Source organism: Cavia porcellus, unplaced genomic scaffold (genome assembly GCF_034190915.1).
Source record: "Cavia porcellus strain 051 isolate PalLab524CR breed Dunkin Hartley unplaced genomic scaffold, mCavPor4.1 scaffold_3, whole genome shotgun sequence".
Taxonomy (NCBI): Eukaryota; Metazoa; Chordata; class Mammalia; order Rodentia; family Caviidae; genus Cavia; species Cavia porcellus.
Genome location: NW_026947486.1, coordinates 120,165,772 through 120,180,787, shown reverse-complemented (window position 1 = coordinate 120,180,787; position 15,016 = coordinate 120,165,772). Strand labels below are relative to the sequence as shown.

The following is a 15,016-nucleotide window of genomic DNA, read 5'->3' as shown; positions in this document are numbered from 1 at the left end:
GTTGTCATCACCACAGCTGGGACTTGCACACAGCCCCATGGATGTCAGGCTTCTCGCTATACCACTGGTCACCTATGGCATGAAGTGGCTGGTGCCTGGCCTGTGCCGTGTACCCACTGTGCTCGTGGCAGGTGCCCATGGCACAGTAATCCCTAGGCGGAAATGGGGCTCTCAAGTGCAAGACATCTGTTTCCCAAATGTTCTGTGCCCAGCCTGATAAGGGGCCCCAGGGCACAGGCAGCAGCTGGTGCCTCTGCTCAGCAGGCTGAGTATTCATGCGCAGCTCTCAGCCCAATGTTCATAAACACTGCCGGCTGAGGTAAGCGCCACCCCGACAGCATGTGTGGTCACAGGACCCAGCCCCAACAGGACACCGCATAGGCACCCGACCCTGCCCAGGGACCTGCTGAGGGCAGGACATGTGCCGGGACAGAGGGGATGGCAGCCAGGGAGGCGGAGGGGACATGGCTAGATGGGGCCCACACAGCACTCCTCCGCGCAGGCCACGAGGCCACGCTGCCTCCCAGTGCTTCCGCTTCCGAGACAGAAGGGCAGTCGTGCCAGCTGAACGCTATTTATTGAAAGAAGCAAGGGAGGCTGGGCCCCCGTCAGGACTGGATGTTGCTCTTGGCGCTGAAGGCCAGGTAGTAGACGATGAGGCCAATGACTGCAGCCAGCACCTCTGTAGAGACCCAGGGCCCATTCCAGGTGCCCTGAAAGAAAAGGAACCAAAAGCTGCTTCAGAGGCAAGCACCAGTCTGTCGCCCACCCTCTGGGGGCACGGAGGCATGCTGGCTAAGCTGGGTGAGAAGACACATGCCTGAAACCCTAACATCCTGGGAGGCTGAGGCAGGAGGATCATAAACTTGAGGTCAGTCTGGGCCACCTAACAAGACCTTGTCTCCAAATAGAAAAACAAAAAAAAATGGGGACACAGCTCAGTACAAAAGCCCCATGTTTGATCCCCAGGGCTACAAAACAAACGTGGTAGAGCTATGGGCCGCCCCCCCATGCTGCTCACCCGATGGTCCACGCTGACCGTGAAGAGCGATGGGATGGCGGAGATGTCCTCATTGTTTCTCTGTGCCTGCATGGGAAGGGCTGGGTCAGGGGTGCTGGGGGCATGGGCCCCGGGAGGAACAGGGGTGGGGGGACAGCAGAAGTGGGGCTCAGGCCACACTCGCCTTCCTCAGGAGGCTGTAGGACTCCTCGTCGAAGAATCTGACCTCGTAGGTGCCCGCATGGGCGCTCTTGTGGTCCATGCTCCAGGATACCTGGGTGGGCGCAGTGGATACATGCTGCAACCCCTGCCCCAGCCCTGCTTCAGGTCCCCTTCATGCGCAGGCAGCTTCCCCTAGCCTCGGACTTGGCCTCTCACCTGATAGCGGCCCACATCCTGGCCCCGGGTGACAGGGAACTGCTTTCCACTGACATCAGCATAAAGAGCCATGTTCTGCTGAGGGGACAAAGGGCAAGTCACTGTCACTCCCCTGCGGCATGTCCAGACTACAAGCAGTGGGACAATGACTGGCAGGGGCCACAGTGTCTAGCAGGGGCCCCCTCGCCCATGGCAAGCCTGTTGACTGCACAGAGGTGGCTGGTCAGAAATGTCTCCGTCATGCCTGGAGCTTCCAAGCGAGGACCTGGGGTTGCAGGTGCCACACAGGTTGCCCAAGGGGTGTTTAACCCAAGAACTGTGGGACCCAACTTCCTTCTTTGGACTTCAGGGAATAAAGGCCTGAGTCTAAGCCTGGATTCTGAATCTTTTTTTTTTTTTTGACAGCATCTTGCTTATGTAATCCAGGCTGGCCTTGAACTCACTGCGATTCTCTTGCCTCAGCCTCCCAGGGGATTACGGGCGTGCACCACCTTGCCTGGCTACAGAACCCTCAATCTTGATTTTATCTGTGCTATGTAGCCAGGGTTACAGGCTGGCCTCACACTCCTTGACCCTCCTGCCTTGACCTCCCAAGTGCTGGAATGACAGGTGTGTCACAATGCCTGGCCAGGGCTTCTCAATCTGGAATTTAGCACACACCAACAAATATTCCCACAAACAACAACTAAAAAAGAGATGGAACGACTTGGGGGGCTGAGCATGGCTCTTTCAGTTCCAGATGTTCACTGGCAAACAGTGGGGTGTCCACTCAGCATCCTGCACACAGGTACCGCATGTCAAGCTCAAGAAAATACTTGTGAAGCTGAGTGTGGTGGCACACCTCTGTCATTCCAGAACTCTGGAGGCTGAGGCAGGAGGACTGCCATGAGTTTAAGGCCAGCCTGGGCTATATATCGAGACCCTGTTTCAAAAAACCAAAACACAACAAAAAAAGAATGCCAATGAGGTATTTGCTAGGATCCGCTCTCTCCCGAACCTCTGAATTGGAATCCCATTCTCCTCTGGGTATTATCAACTGACAAGGAGCAGCACCACTCCCCGCCCCTCCGAGGCGCACCTGGACCCTGTTCTTGCACATCAGCAAGATTTCCACGATGAAGACTGTTTCCGTAGAAATGACGGCATCCGAGGTGGTGTAGTAGGAGGGGGTGATCTGGGGCTCCATGCAGGCCTCTGCTGTGGGAGTAGGTGGCACTTGGGTGTGCTGAGCCCAGACCTGGCCAGCGGAGGACCCGTGGGTCCTTGTTCCCTGCTGGGGAACTCAGGCCCAATCCCAGGGTACAGAAGATAGGGAAAGAGGAGTGACAGCCATGAAAATGGGACAGTGAAGGTACTGCAAAGGCAGAGCTTGACACAAGGGTGAACAAGGAGGAAGTGGGTGTATGGGAGTCCACATATGTGTGGGTCCCTGGCCTTGTGACCTTCATCTATAGCCAGGCAATGCCCAAGCGGCTGAGGGCATCTTTGGTAGAGACACCAAGGGGGTGCCGGCAGTGCCCAGGCGCTTTCAAGATGGGGAAAAGGCTCTGTCCCCAGCCAGCTGACAGGGGACCAGGCCTGGCCTCAGGGTTTACCAAGGGAAGCAGGTGGTGGCTTTCGAGAGACGCACAACTGTGGACAGGAGGCATTGCAAGCACGAGCACCCAGCCTGAGCCAGCACCACACTTGCAGAGGCATGAAACTGACATGCTCTGGTGAAAAAGTGCTCATTGAGTGCTTGCCCAATGTGATGTCCCAGAGAAGGATGGCTCTGGGTCTGGATGGTGGCACACAGGCGTGGGAAGTGGGGCAGGGCGTGGCTCTAAGAGGTCAGATGCCACAGGCCCCTCTAGGCTCTGCCAAGCTGGCCTTTGTCCTATGGACAAGTTTGCCAGCCAAGCTTGTCCTCTTAGGACACCTCTGTTCCTGCCTGGAGAATTCTCCCCGGGGCAGGTGGGAAGGATCAGGCAGGAAGTGCCCAGGGAAAGTGCGCATGCAGAAGTCATTTTCTGCCCAGCCCAGTCCCCCAGCATTGACACAGCTGGGTGACAACCCCAGCCTCTGGCCCCCAAGTGTTAGGCATCCCTGGTAAATGCAAATGGAGGACCCTTCGGCTCAGCTCTGCCAAGAGCTCTGGACGGATCCGCCAAGGCCTCAGGGAAACCCAAGTCTTTGGCCCGGCACTCGAAGCCCCTGCTCACTAGCCAACTTCCTAAGTCGCCCCCTGCTCCTGCACGCTGGCCCTCTGCCTGGACGAGCTGGGCAATGTGTCACTTAGCTCTCCCCTTCCTGGGGAGCCCCAGCTTGCACTGCACCGCGCAGCCAGCTCCCGACTGCCAAGCCTGTTTGTCATCGCCGCTGCTCGGCGACGATCCCTCTGAGAAGTCACCTTCCCGCTGGAGGGGATGGCAGCGAGCACAGTGCATATCAGGGAAAGGTGCGGGTGTCGCTTCCAGAAGCCGGCCTGCCAGATCGCCGTGTGTGGGGGTGCTTCGGTGGCCGCCCCTCGGAGAAAGGCCCAGACTCCCGCTTGGCCCGCACCCTCTTTTCCCCCGGTGCCACTGCCGTGAGACAGAGGCTCGCCTGCCATACGCCCTCACCAGGCCGCTACCTGAGCAGCAAGTCAGGCCGCACAGCAGGAGCAGCGCCAGGACGCCAAGAGACGCCGTCGCCGCCATTCTCGGTTCTCTGCCAAGCGGAAAAGAGAACGCACTCCCAGGAACGTGCCCGGTAGGCGAGGAATCGCGACGCGTCAGTGCCGCTACAGCCAATCGCACGCCTGCGGGCCCGTTCGGGACCTATAACGTCACCAGCGATACTGACGTGTCCCCTCCTGGAGCTGGCCGCCCAACATGGCGGGCACAGCGGCTGCCTTGCTCAGGCGCCGGAAGGGGGCGTGGGAACCGGCCGGCCGCGCGCATGCGCAGTGCGAGGCCGGGAGCCCCCCCCCCCCCGCACACACTATCTCGTCCAGTTGGCTCTCGCGAGAACAGTGTCTACACCCTTAGCGGCTGTCTCCGCCATGGCGCTGAAGGTGACGACGGCTGCCGCCGGCGCTGCGAAGGCCGTGCTCAGGCCAGTCCTTCTCTTCCGTCCTTGGGAGGTGAGTGGCGGGCCGACTACCGGATAACCGCAGAGCTCGTTGGGGGGCCTCGCACCCCATTGGGGCCGGGAAGGTGCTGCGGTTCTGAGCGGCCTGGTGTTGGATTGGCTGCGGGATGCCGATGGGGCGGGCAGAGGCCCGCGCGCCGGAGCTCATTGGCCGCCTCTGCTGTCATCGCATTGACCGAAGTTGGCCCAGAACTGGTTGTTCCTAGGGTCCCTGTCTGGGGGCGGAGGCTCAGGACTGGCTGGGAAGCTGAGATGCCGCGGCTCGTGTCACTTCCTTCGTGTCCTTGTGGGAGCTCTCCTGAGCCATCGCGTGTCCCGGCCTGCCTTGGGCAGCCCATTGTGGTTTTCCGTTCCTCTTCGAGTTTCTCTGTGGTAGTAGAGCACTTCGCAACCTGTCCTGGAGGTGGGAGAGTCGGACTTTTCCGGTCACCTCGATCGCCCCTCATTCTTAGATTACCGGATTCCTCCTCCCCAAGCACCTGGGTTGGGGAGGAGCTGATGGGGCCTGGAGGTTGCGGGGACTTGCTTCCTCGGCTCTCATTTTAGAACCGGGTTTAGATCATTCAGTTCGATTCTTACTCGAGCTTAGAACGAGGCAGGCGGTCCCGTTAACAACAGTTTACCTGGGGATGAGACAGGCCCTGTGCGATTGCTTCCCCACCACTCCACTAGTGGCTTGGCCTCAGGCCAGTCCCTTCCTCTCTCTGGGTTCCCTTTTCTCTCTGTCCAGACAGAGGGATGGGGACTTCTCAAAGGATCCTGCCAGCATGGCCATCCAGAACCCCGTGATTCTGTTGATGCTTCCTGGGGACCTTTCTACTCTCATGTATAACTCTTCTGTCCTCTGGGAAAGATTGTTAAGGCTTTTTACAGTTTTCTTTAAGATGCTAGTCTCAAACCCGGTGTGGTGGCACACACCTGTAATACCAACACTTGGCAGGCTGAGGCAGGAGAATCACTGCCAGTTCAAGACCAGCCTGGACTGCATAGTGAGTTCAAGGCCAGGAAACAAACAACAAAAGTTAAAAAAAAAAAAAGTAACTTGCTGGCTTTTCCCCCATTGCTTGTGAGAGGGCACATCACATACTGTAGAGAATCTCCAGGAGCACTGGAGGCTCCCAAAACTAGGCTTCTGTAGGCCCTGGACGACATCTGTCAACCCCCCTAACTTCCCACACCCCTGTGTGCTCATATGCCTGTGTGCTCGCTTGCGGGGTAGGGGTGCGGTTAGAGAAAAGTTGGTGGCCATGAAGAGCCTTGCCCTGAGCCTGGCTGTTCTGGGTGTGGAAACCCTTCTAAAGGAGTGCCAGGTCCTGAGTTTGATTCCCGGTACAAAAAAAAAAAAAAAGAGGCCTACTCTAAAGGAATGCCAAATTTTCTATTTCACTTGCTGGGACCGCCTGGGGAAGCACATGATGCAGCAGAAGCCTCAGTTAGAAGTTTTAGTAGGACATGTAGTGTCCAGCCCTCTAGTAGGAGCATGTGCCACCCAGGACCCATGACTTTTTGGGGAAGTGCCAAAGGGTGACAGACGCATAGGCCTGTGCGTATCCCAGCTTGCTGTACTCCGGGCAGCTTGTTCAGTGGCTTCCTGAGGCAACAAAGCCTTCATAACCTGTGCAGCACAGGGGCAGGGAAATCCCTATTTGGAGAGCTCTTGGCACTTTGGTGAGAGCCCTGTGAACATCTGGCACAGAAAACAGGTGTGGGAGTAGCAATAGTGCCAGCTGTGGCCAGGGGTGCCCAACCCTGAGCCCAACCAGGGGTGGGTCCTGGAGGCTGGCTCAGTGCCACAGCTGAAACCTGATGGGAACAAACCTCAGGGACTGGGAGGATGACGGGGCCCTGCTGGGGCTTATGACCAGTTCCCATGCGGCCTCTTGTCACAGGCAGTAGGTGCCTGTCTTGCATTGTTTTCAGATGACATGAAGCATCTTGAGAGTAGCAGATGGTGGAGTTGGACTGAGAGCTCCCTAATCTCTTTCTTCGTTTTCAGATATATTTGTATACTCAGGAAATGCTCCTTGCATCTCAGCTCTGGGCCTGACATTGCTGGGTCTTGGAAGGAGGGGGCTGGGTGGGAGCGAGGCAGCGGAAAGAGGTCCTGAGCTGGAAGAAGGCAGTGCATGCTCCTTGGGAGCCCCTCTCAGCCCCGGGAGGAGGAGCCGTCCAGGCTGCCTTCTGCAAGCTGCTGTCATAAGCCTGTGGGTGCCCAAACCTGGTCACTGGCAGGTGCTGGCTGCAGATCCAGGTGGCACACGGGACAGTGAGGTGCCCTTGGGGACTCTGGCCCTGTGACCACCCCTCCTTCCTCCTAGAGCTTGGGCAGCCACGTCTCTCCTCCCTGCCCAAAACTAGGGCAGCCGTTGTCAACTTGACTTGAGGGCCTGATGACCAAATGGCATTCCGGTTTTCTCTGCCAGGTGCTAGGTGCCCATGAGGCCCCCCGGAGGCTCATCTCCTCGGTGAGTACCTGCCTGGGTGTGCAGGGCCATGGGGTGTGTGCGGAGCACAGGGGTCTGTGTGCATGCACAGCCGTGCTTCTTCACTTGCAGCCCTCGTGTTCTCCAAGTCAGGGTCCAAGGTGACTCCTCCCTTCGCTCAGTCGTGACAGATGGTGGCATGATAGTCTTTGTCCCTGTCCCCGTCCCCCTCCCCGGGGAGCAGGCCCAGCCCTCTGGTCACAGCCTTTTTCCTCAGAACTTGCCTGACCTGTGTGTTCTTCCTTTCTGTCCTCTCTCTAGCAACAAACCATCGTAAGTATTCTCCTCCTCCTCTGTGTGGGCTGTAGGGGCTTTGCAGTTGCTTCAGGGCTGACCCAAGCTCACCTGGGCGCAGGGCTGCTGCGCAGAGTGCCCGAGACAGATGGCTCTGTCTGGGATGGGCACCCCCAAATTGGTACCTCCATACTGGCCAGTTGTGGGATCAGTGAAGGTGGGAAAATTGGCGCTGGCTTGAGGCTTTAGGTGCTGAGCTGGGGAGCTCCAGGGGTACGCAGAGCCTCATCCCCACCCTCTCCCTCCTTGCAGCCTCCATCGGCTAAGTACGGTGGACGGCACACAGTGACCATGATCCCCGGGGATGGCATTGGACCAGAGCTCATGCTGCACGTGAAGTCTGTGTTCAGGTATGGAGCCCTCATTCCCCAGGGGTGAGGTGTCTTGGAGAAGCCAGCAGGCCCTGGGAACCTGGTGTGGCAGCAGCAGGAAGCCCTAGAAACCTGGACTCTGATCCTGCTGGGCTGGTGGAGAAGGCAGTGCCTGTCCTGCTAAGGCCGTGAGCCCCCGGGTTCAAGCATGTCCTCATCTGCTGGCCTGGTGGATACAGTCCCCTTCCAGCCACAGCTGGGTTGAGGGGAGCAGCCGCAGGGTGAGGCCTGTGTCCGTGGCAACCCAGGCAGTTTCCTGGAGGAGGTGCGTGAGGTCCCAGCCGGCCTCCCTGACCTGCTCTCCCCAGGCACGCATGCGTGCCAGTGGACTTCGAAGAGGTACATGTGAGCTCCAATGCTGACGAGGAGGACATCCGCAATGCCATCATGGCCATCCGGCGGAATCGTGTGGCCCTGAAGGGTGAGGCCTACTGGCTCCAGAGGGAATCCTGTGCTTGGGGTATGGGTGGGAGCTGGGGTGCAGCTGTGGGCACTGGAACCCAGGCTCGGTGGTGCTGGCCATGTGCCAGCTGCCTTCCCACCACCTACCCTCTGTGGCACTCGCTCTGCAAAGCAGGGTCCCCAAGATGCAGTTCTGTGGGCCCCTGCTGGGTTGGCCCTTCTTAGCCTCCACTGTTCTTCGAGTTCACCCAAGGCGCTCTGCATGGGGCTATGAGCAGGGGCGGCTCCAAGGTGATGGGCTGCCAGAAAGGCCGTTCTGTTTGGTACCCTCTGGTCTTTCCCTGGCCACTGCAGCCCCCTGGCCTCCCAGGCCCCTCCTTCCCTTCCTTGGGAGCCAAGCTGTGGCCTCTCCCGGGTGCTTCTGCCTGCCGTTGTGTAGGCCCACAGACACCTCAGTTTGGGGCCTTGGCAGTCACCCAGTCTGGGGTCACCTTGCGGGTGCCAGCCTGACCAGCCAGGCTATTGGCAGCAATAGTGAGTGCTTTCTGTTGAGCCGTTCTCAGGGTCCTGCCAGCTGCCAGCATTTTTGTTCTTCATTTGTTCATTTATTTGGTAAACACTTAGTCCTGCCATGGGCCAAGTACTCCCCGGCCTGTCTGCTGCCACGAGCTTGTGCTGGGGGCCATCCTGGCATCCTGTGGGGCATTTGGCTGCAGGAAGGCGTGTCCTCCAGTGGCAGCAGCCTTTGGTGCACATGTCCTACGCCAGGCAAGGAGGCAGGGTGGGTCAACTCGGCTGAGCTTGAGGGCCCTGTCTAGCCTGCCTGTTCTGTTTTGGTTCTGCAGGCAACATTGAAACAAACCATAACCTTCCGCCATCCCATAAATCCCGAAACAACATCCTCCGGTGAGAGCCATGCACGTGAGGAGGCTCCCTCGAGGCCCAGGGTGGCTATGCTACTGGCCGTGGCCTTGACCAGCTTATCTGTTGAGTCTAGCGGCTTTTTCCTCTGTCCTTCCCCAGCACCAGCCTGGACCTCTATGCCAATGTCATCCACTGCAAGAGCCTGCCAGGGGTGGTGACTCGGCACAAGGATGTGGACATCCTCATCGTGCGGGAAAACACAGAGGGCGAGTACAGCAGCCTGGAGCACGAGGTGAATGCAGCAGGGCTGCCCGGCCAGGGCTGGCATTGGAGACGGCCTCAAGGAACCTCTCTGAGAGGGCTGGGGCTGGGGGAGGGGCTGGAAGTCCTGGGTGCATGGGCCACACCTCACAGCTCCCTGTGCCCATCAGAGCGTGGCAGGTGTGGTGGAGAGCCTGAAGATCATCACCAAGGCAAAGTCCCTGCGCATCGCTGAATATGCCTTCAAGCTGGCCCAGGAGAGCGGGCGCAAGAAGGTGACGGCTGTGCACAAGGCCAACATCATGTACGTCCCTTGGACTCAGGGCTGACACTGGCCACCCGACAAGCACATACCCATGGGCTCTGTGGCTACACCACCATCCACGTGTGGGCGAGGAGGGATGGGCCATGCTGGTGTGCGGATTGGGGAGGTTAGGAGTCAGTGCTCAGGCTTCTACTGACTATGGTGGTCAGCCGAGCCAGAGTCCCATGTCTCCCCTGTCTGTCCCTAGGAAGCTGGGCGATGGTCTGTTCCTCCAGTGCTGCAGGGAGGTGGCAGCCCGCTACCCCCAGATCACCTTTGAGAACATGATTGTGGACAATACCACCATGCAGGTAGTCACCGCTGGCCTCCGTGGCCTCCAGTCCCAGCATCCAGACCCCTTGCACTGAGTGCCCCTCGCCCGCAGCTCGTGTCCCGGCCCCAGCAGTTTGACGTTATGGTGATGCCCAACCTTTACGGCAACATTGTCAACAACGTCTGCGCAGGGCTGGTTGGGGGCCCGGGCCTCGTGGCTGGGGCCAACTATGGCCACGTGTATGCTGTGTTTGAGACGGTGAGTGTGCGGGTCCCACCCCACCCCAAGCAGCCCTGAGCCCACACACCACGGGGCTCCCCTTGCAATCCACGGCTCCCTCGAGCTCTGTCAGGGCTGTTCCTCCACTGGACCTGGCCCAGCCTCAATTGTCCTGCTTTTCCCAGGCCACGAGGAACACAGGCAAGAGCATTGCCAACAAGAACATCGCTAACCCCACAGCCACGCTGCTTGCCAGCTGTATGATGCTGGACCATCTCAAGTAAGTGGTGCCAGGGGCCTGGCACCGAGTCCCTGCCAGCCCGCCGGGCCTGGCACCAATGTCACTCCCCTCCTCCAGGCTGCACTCCTATGCCACCTCTATCCGCAAAGCCGTCCTGGCATCCATGGACAATGAAAGCGTAAGGCTCCTTGCCCCCCCCCCATCCCACCCCACTGCCCCCAACCCTTGCCTGCCTGCGTGAGCACCTGAGGGGCTGGGGTGGGGCACCACTGCCCTCCTGGGGTCAGTTCCGGGCCCCACCACCTACAGGCAGGACAGTGGGCAACCCCAGGCCACCCGAGGGTGGGTGGGTGGCAGCAGGCCTGACACGCCCACACTTCTGGTCTCCTGCAGATGCACACCCCAGACATTGGAGGCCAGGGCACCACGTCCCAGGCCATCCAGGACGTCATCCGCCACATCCGCATCGTCAACGGCCGCGCCGTGGAGGCCTAAGCCTCCCAGGGTGGCCCCTGCCAGTCCTGCAGCCCCGAGCCCAACACCACAGAATAAAGTGGCTTCTGCCCGGCCCTGCTCCTGGAGCCCAGTGTTCAGTGCACGTTTTATTGAGAGATGCGCGCTTTCCTGGGCACAGGCCCACCCAGAGGCCCCCGGTGGGCAGAGCATGTGCCCGAGGCCGGCAGCCGGCCTAGGGGTTGAGCCATGGGTGCTGCAGGCAGGCGGCGGCACTGGCGCGCTTCTCGGGCAGGTACTCCATCATGGGGAGCAGGAAGGCGCTGAACTGTGTGGCCTGCTCCAGCGGCCACTCATACTTCTCTATGAGCACCTCGTACAGGCCCCAGTGCTTGAGGTTGTGGATGTGCCGCAGCTCTCCTGCCAGCAGGCGGGCAGTGTCAGGCCATGGCCTGGCCCCCAGTCCCCGGCGCCGGCCTGGCCCACCGTCACCCTCGCATGCAGCCACCTCTGCGGTTGAAGAACTCCCGAGAGTAGCGTCCAGAAAGTGCAAAGGCCGGGGGGATGTCCCCCAGGAGCTCCACGATGTGTGCAATGTGGTCTGTGCCAGCATAGGAAAGTGGGCACATGGGCTTCGGGCAGGCACCCCTGGCCCCGGCCCTGGCCCCGGCCCGCCTCCCTACCCTCGTCCCGGCTGTAGTCTTCTCCAGAGTGGGGCTCAAACAGGTAGTCACCAGTAGCCAGCTCGAAGGCCTGCAAGAGGAGAGGTGAGAAGCCTCCGGTGTGGAGCAGCCCAGCTGGGTGCCTTCTTGGTGCCTACCTACCATGCAGGCCGTGCTCCAGATGTCTGCCGGGGGCCCGTACTCTGCGCCAATCAGCACCTCCACGGCCCGGTACTGCCGTGTCTGGATGTCTTCCGTGAAGTGCTTGTGCTGGAGGCAAGGGGAGACCTGGGGACGGGAGCCGCCCCCGCCCCCGCCTTCCCTGCTTCCCCACTGCCCCTGCCATGGGCCACTTTCGGAGCCGGCCGGAAGGGCCTCAGCTCTTCTGGAGGAGACACCCTGGCTGCACCAGCAGCCCACTCCCTTAGGCCATCCCAGGGTCTCCTACCACCCAGCAGGCGTTGCCCAGGTCTGCGATCTTGACCTTGATCTTGTCTGCGTTCTGGGGCTCCAGGGGGTTCACTAGGAGGTTCGAGGCACCGAAGGGTGCTGTGGGAGGAAGGGCAGAGGTGTGGGCAGCCTGGCTCCTCTGCTCTGCTGCCTGCGCCCGTTTCTGTGCACACTTACCACTGGGTGACAGGAGGCCCCCTGTCTCTCGCTGGTTGGAGGAGCCCGAGAGGATGGAGCAGGAGGCCGCGGAGAACAGGGAGCCTGAGAAGCCCGACGTCTGCGAGCTGGGGCTGAGGCTGCGCTGGCCCCCGGGAAGCGGGGAGGAGGAGCCCGGAGAGGTGCTGGCTCGGGCACCGCCAGGGTGGCAGCCCGAGGAGGAGGTGGAGCCGCTGCCTCCCTCAAGTCTTGAGCCCAGGTCTGGGGTTGGGGCAGAAGCCCGTGTGAGCAGCGGGTGGTGCGTGTGCCCACTGGCAGTGTGGCACCTCACTGGCCCCTCACCCTCTGCGTGTCCTGCTGCCTCCATGGCCTCCAGCCGCTGCAGGTCCCGCAGCCGCTCCTCCAGCAGCCGCTTCTGCTGCTTCCTTTTGCGCCTCATCTTCTTCCGCTTGTTTTTTGACAGTTTCCCGGTCTGCCACCAGAGCCTTGGTCATTCCTGAGGCTGCTGCCACCTGGCCCTGCTGTCTATCAGTGCGAGTTCCCTAACTGGGCCTGGGCCTGGCCCTGGGCACACCTGGGATGCTACCGCCCCGAGGCCCATTTCTCTGGTCCTCCCGCCCCAGCTGAGGCAGCCTAAAGTATTGGGAAAGCCCACGCTTTCTTCCTACAGCTTTTGGAAATTACCACTGTTGGGGTGCTGAGGAGCTATGGAGAAGGAGGGGTGCCCCCACTTACCAGGACCTCCTGGGGGGCAGTGCTGACTAGGTGCAGTGGGGTAGGGAGAGAGGAGTGGAGATCAGGCAGGGCCTGAGGCTCTGGGCGCAGCCTGGCCCCACATGGCCTGCTGGTACCTGTGGAGCGGGATGGTGGCGGGGCCCCTGACTGCTGCCACTCGGTGGCTTCAGCTGCCAGGCGTCTGATGTAGGTGTCGCCCACGCACAGCAGGATGTTCTCAGGCTTGATGTCCGTGTGGATGATCTTGCACTTGGTGTGCAGGTAGTCCAGGCCGTGCAGCACCTGGACACAGCCCACCTGAGCCATAGTGGTCCTGTGCGGGCCGGGCCGGGCGGGCCAGGCTCCTGGGGGCACTCACCTGCCTCACGATGCTCTTCACGCAGGGCACAGGCAAGCCCTGGTAGTTGGACTTGATGATCCACTTGAGAAGCTGGTGGCCCAGGACCTCCAGCACCATGCACACATCTGGGCGTGGAGTGAAGGGCTTGGCCAGTGCAGAGGTGGCCCACACTCTGCAGAGCATCTTGGAGCTTCATCACTATCAGGTGTGTGACTAGTTCGAGAGGCCCTGTGCACTCTAGTGCTCTCCTTGGTCCAGATGATGTGCGTGCACACACACATTATTACAGCCACCCACTCCCCATGCATGCAAACCCAGATTCCCAGAGGGGTACATTGGGTCCTGGACTGCGCAGCCCAAGTAGCGGTACAAAGAGCTAAAGAGGGGAAGCTGTCCTCTCCTGCTGTACCCCTGCCCAGCTTGCCAAGGATACGGACTCCATTGACCCCTGAGATCCGGAAGTCATCTATGAGCTGGACAATGGTCTCCCTTTTGGGGTCACTGGGGTCGCTGTCTCGAACCTGGAACCCAGGCGGCCACAGATGGTCTCCTCTACGCTTCAGTGGCCCCCATGCACCAGTGGCTCTGCTCGCCCGCTCCTCTGGTACCTTCCTGCCAGGCGGCACCAGCTGGAACCTCCCCCAGGAGCCCCACCCTCCTCAGCTGAGAGCCCCAAGCAGGCAGGGAGGTGCCTCACGCATTTCAGGAGCTTGATCTCATCCACAGCTGTTTCCGTGTAGTGCCCTGCGCTCTTCACCACCTTCAGGGCCACAAAGCGCTTGCGCCTGTGACAGCGAGACCCTTGTCATGCGCTGGCTCTGGCTACACTCGGGGCACAGAAGCATAGCTAGTGCTGGTCCTTGGGGACTGGGGGCCACTCACTGGATGTCCCAACAGAGCCACACGGTGGAGAAGTGGCCCCAGCCCAGCTTGCGCACCACATGGTAGCGCCCATTGAACAGGTCACCAATCTTCACTGGGTAGTAGCCACCTGCCAAAGGGAGCCAACAGAGCAGGCGCATCTCTCCCTGCCCCAGCCAGCCAGCCCTGCCAGCCACCTGGCCCCTGGGGGCCTGGACACTTGCCGCTTCCGGGCTGCCCAAGCCCCTGAGACACCAGCCTGGCCCCGGGAGCTCGGCCCGGGCCTCACCCTTGCAGTAGTCCTTGGGGTCTTCCTGCTCCTCGTCGTCAGAGCCCAGCAACCCCGGCAGCATCTGTGGCGCTGGCATGGCTGAGGCCAGCTCGGAGCCTGAGGACTCAGGCCCACAGGAGGCCTGTGAGCTGTGGGCGGGATGGGGCAAGCAGGCAGTGAGCGTGTGATGTGTCGGAGACCCTGGGCGCCAAGCTGAGCCCTACCTGCTGCTGCTGCTGCTGCTGCCACCACTGTCGCCACCGCCACCGCCCCCCGTGCTGGTGCTCATCCTGGCCTCACGGCCCACAGCTCCAGCGCCTGGGCCACTCCTGTGGGGCCCTGGCGTGGCCCACACATTTATAGCCTCGGCTGCTGATCTCACTTGCCTTTATAAATAGCCTCCCAGCTGCTCGGCTGTGGGCAAGGTATGCGCTCGGGGAGGGGGCAGTGTGGGGGGCCCCCAGGCGGAGGCTCTGCCATGCTCTGGGGACAGTCAGAGGCCATCTGGGCCCCAGGCTGAGCCTCTACACTTCAGAACCAAGTAAGGAATGCCTAGATGAGGGCAAAGCAGTCCCTACCCCTGCCCAAGCGCCTTTGTACAGGCCTGACTGCGTGGACCTCCTGTGGCAGTGTGGTTGGCATGGTGACCAGGTCCTCCAGCTGAGTGCCTCCCCCTATGCTGCAAAGCACCAGCTGCGTTTTGGAACTTTTGAGGCATTCCTGGACTTCCCATTTGGCCCTTGCAGGAGTCTTCCTGGAGCGACCCCCCCCCAATCTCATCAGATTGTGCTGGTTGTACTGTAGGTGCCCTTGGCTCGATGGGGCATAGGCAAGAGTCAGGAGCAGCTTGTGCCCACCACCAGAGTGCCAGAGCCTTTCAGGGACC

The 15,016-nt window shown here is 60.6% G+C and overlaps 3 protein-coding genes across 12 annotated transcripts; 1 reads left to right on the top strand and 2 right to left on the bottom strand.

Annotated features, from left to right (window-relative positions):
* Positions 1 to 558: 558 nt before the first annotated feature.
* On the bottom strand, positions 559 to 4,244 carry Ssr4 (signal sequence receptor subunit 4). 4 transcript variants are annotated; one of them, XM_023560528.2, is made up of 6 exons: positions 3,990 to 4,244; positions 2,457 to 2,572; positions 1,379 to 1,456; positions 1,185 to 1,274; positions 1,022 to 1,087; positions 559 to 713 (listed from the first exon to the last, which is right to left on the bottom strand). In XM_023560528.2, the coding sequence occupies exons 1-6, from the start codon at positions 4,054 to 4,056 to the stop codon at positions 609 to 611; spliced, it is 522 nt and encodes a 173-aa protein (XP_023416296.1). In that variant the 5' UTR covers positions 4,057 to 4,244; the 3' UTR covers positions 559 to 608. The 4 variants fall into 4 exon arrangements, with proteins under 4 accessions (XP_023416296.1, XP_005000106.1, XP_023416292.1 ...); XM_005000049.3 differs by having other exon boundaries at positions 1,379 to 1,453; XM_023560524.2 differs by having other exon boundaries at positions 2,457 to 2,575; positions 3,990 to 4,239.
* Positions 4,245 to 4,317: 73 nt separating this feature from the next.
* Idh3g (isocitrate dehydrogenase (NAD(+)) 3 non-catalytic subunit gamma) lies at positions 4,318 to 10,783 on the top strand. 4 transcript variants are annotated; one of them, XM_003462152.5, is made up of 13 exons: positions 4,318 to 4,481; positions 6,913 to 6,954; positions 7,234 to 7,245; positions 7,519 to 7,616; positions 7,946 to 8,058; positions 8,885 to 8,945; positions 9,063 to 9,195; positions 9,335 to 9,468; positions 9,677 to 9,779; positions 9,854 to 10,000; positions 10,147 to 10,241; positions 10,320 to 10,380; positions 10,596 to 10,783. In XM_003462152.5, exons 1-13 carry the CDS (start codon positions 4,401 to 4,403, stop codon positions 10,695 to 10,697), a joined length of 1,182 nt encoding a protein of 393 aa, XP_003462200.1. In that variant the 5' UTR covers positions 4,318 to 4,400; the 3' UTR covers positions 10,698 to 10,783. The 4 variants fall into 4 exon arrangements, with proteins under 4 accessions (XP_003462200.1, XP_063102650.1, XP_063102651.1 ...); XM_063246580.1 differs by lacking the exon at positions 7,234 to 7,245; XM_063246581.1 differs by lacking the exon at positions 9,854 to 10,000.
* On the bottom strand, positions 10,777 to 14,697 carry Srpk3 (SRSF protein kinase 3). Of its 4 annotated transcripts, XM_003462153.5 has the most exons (15): positions 14,355 to 14,680; positions 14,149 to 14,279; positions 13,881 to 13,989; positions 13,696 to 13,783; positions 13,432 to 13,519; positions 13,017 to 13,123; positions 12,775 to 12,940; positions 12,659 to 12,684; positions 12,266 to 12,395; positions 11,945 to 12,184; positions 11,766 to 11,866; positions 11,480 to 11,587; positions 11,339 to 11,408; positions 11,164 to 11,256; positions 10,777 to 11,075 (listed from the first exon to the last, which is right to left on the bottom strand). In XM_003462153.5, exons 1-15 carry the CDS (start codon positions 14,417 to 14,419, stop codon positions 10,891 to 10,893), a joined length of 1,707 nt encoding a protein of 568 aa, XP_003462201.1. In that variant the 5' UTR covers positions 14,420 to 14,680; the 3' UTR covers positions 10,777 to 10,890. The 4 variants fall into 4 exon arrangements, with proteins under 4 accessions (XP_003462201.1, XP_063102648.1, XP_012996915.1 ...); XM_063246578.1 differs by having other exon boundaries at positions 11,802 to 11,866; positions 11,945 to 12,395; positions 14,355 to 14,697; XM_013141461.3 differs by having other exon boundaries at positions 11,945 to 12,395; positions 14,355 to 14,692.
* Between the last annotated feature and the right edge of the window lie 319 nt (positions 14,698 to 15,016).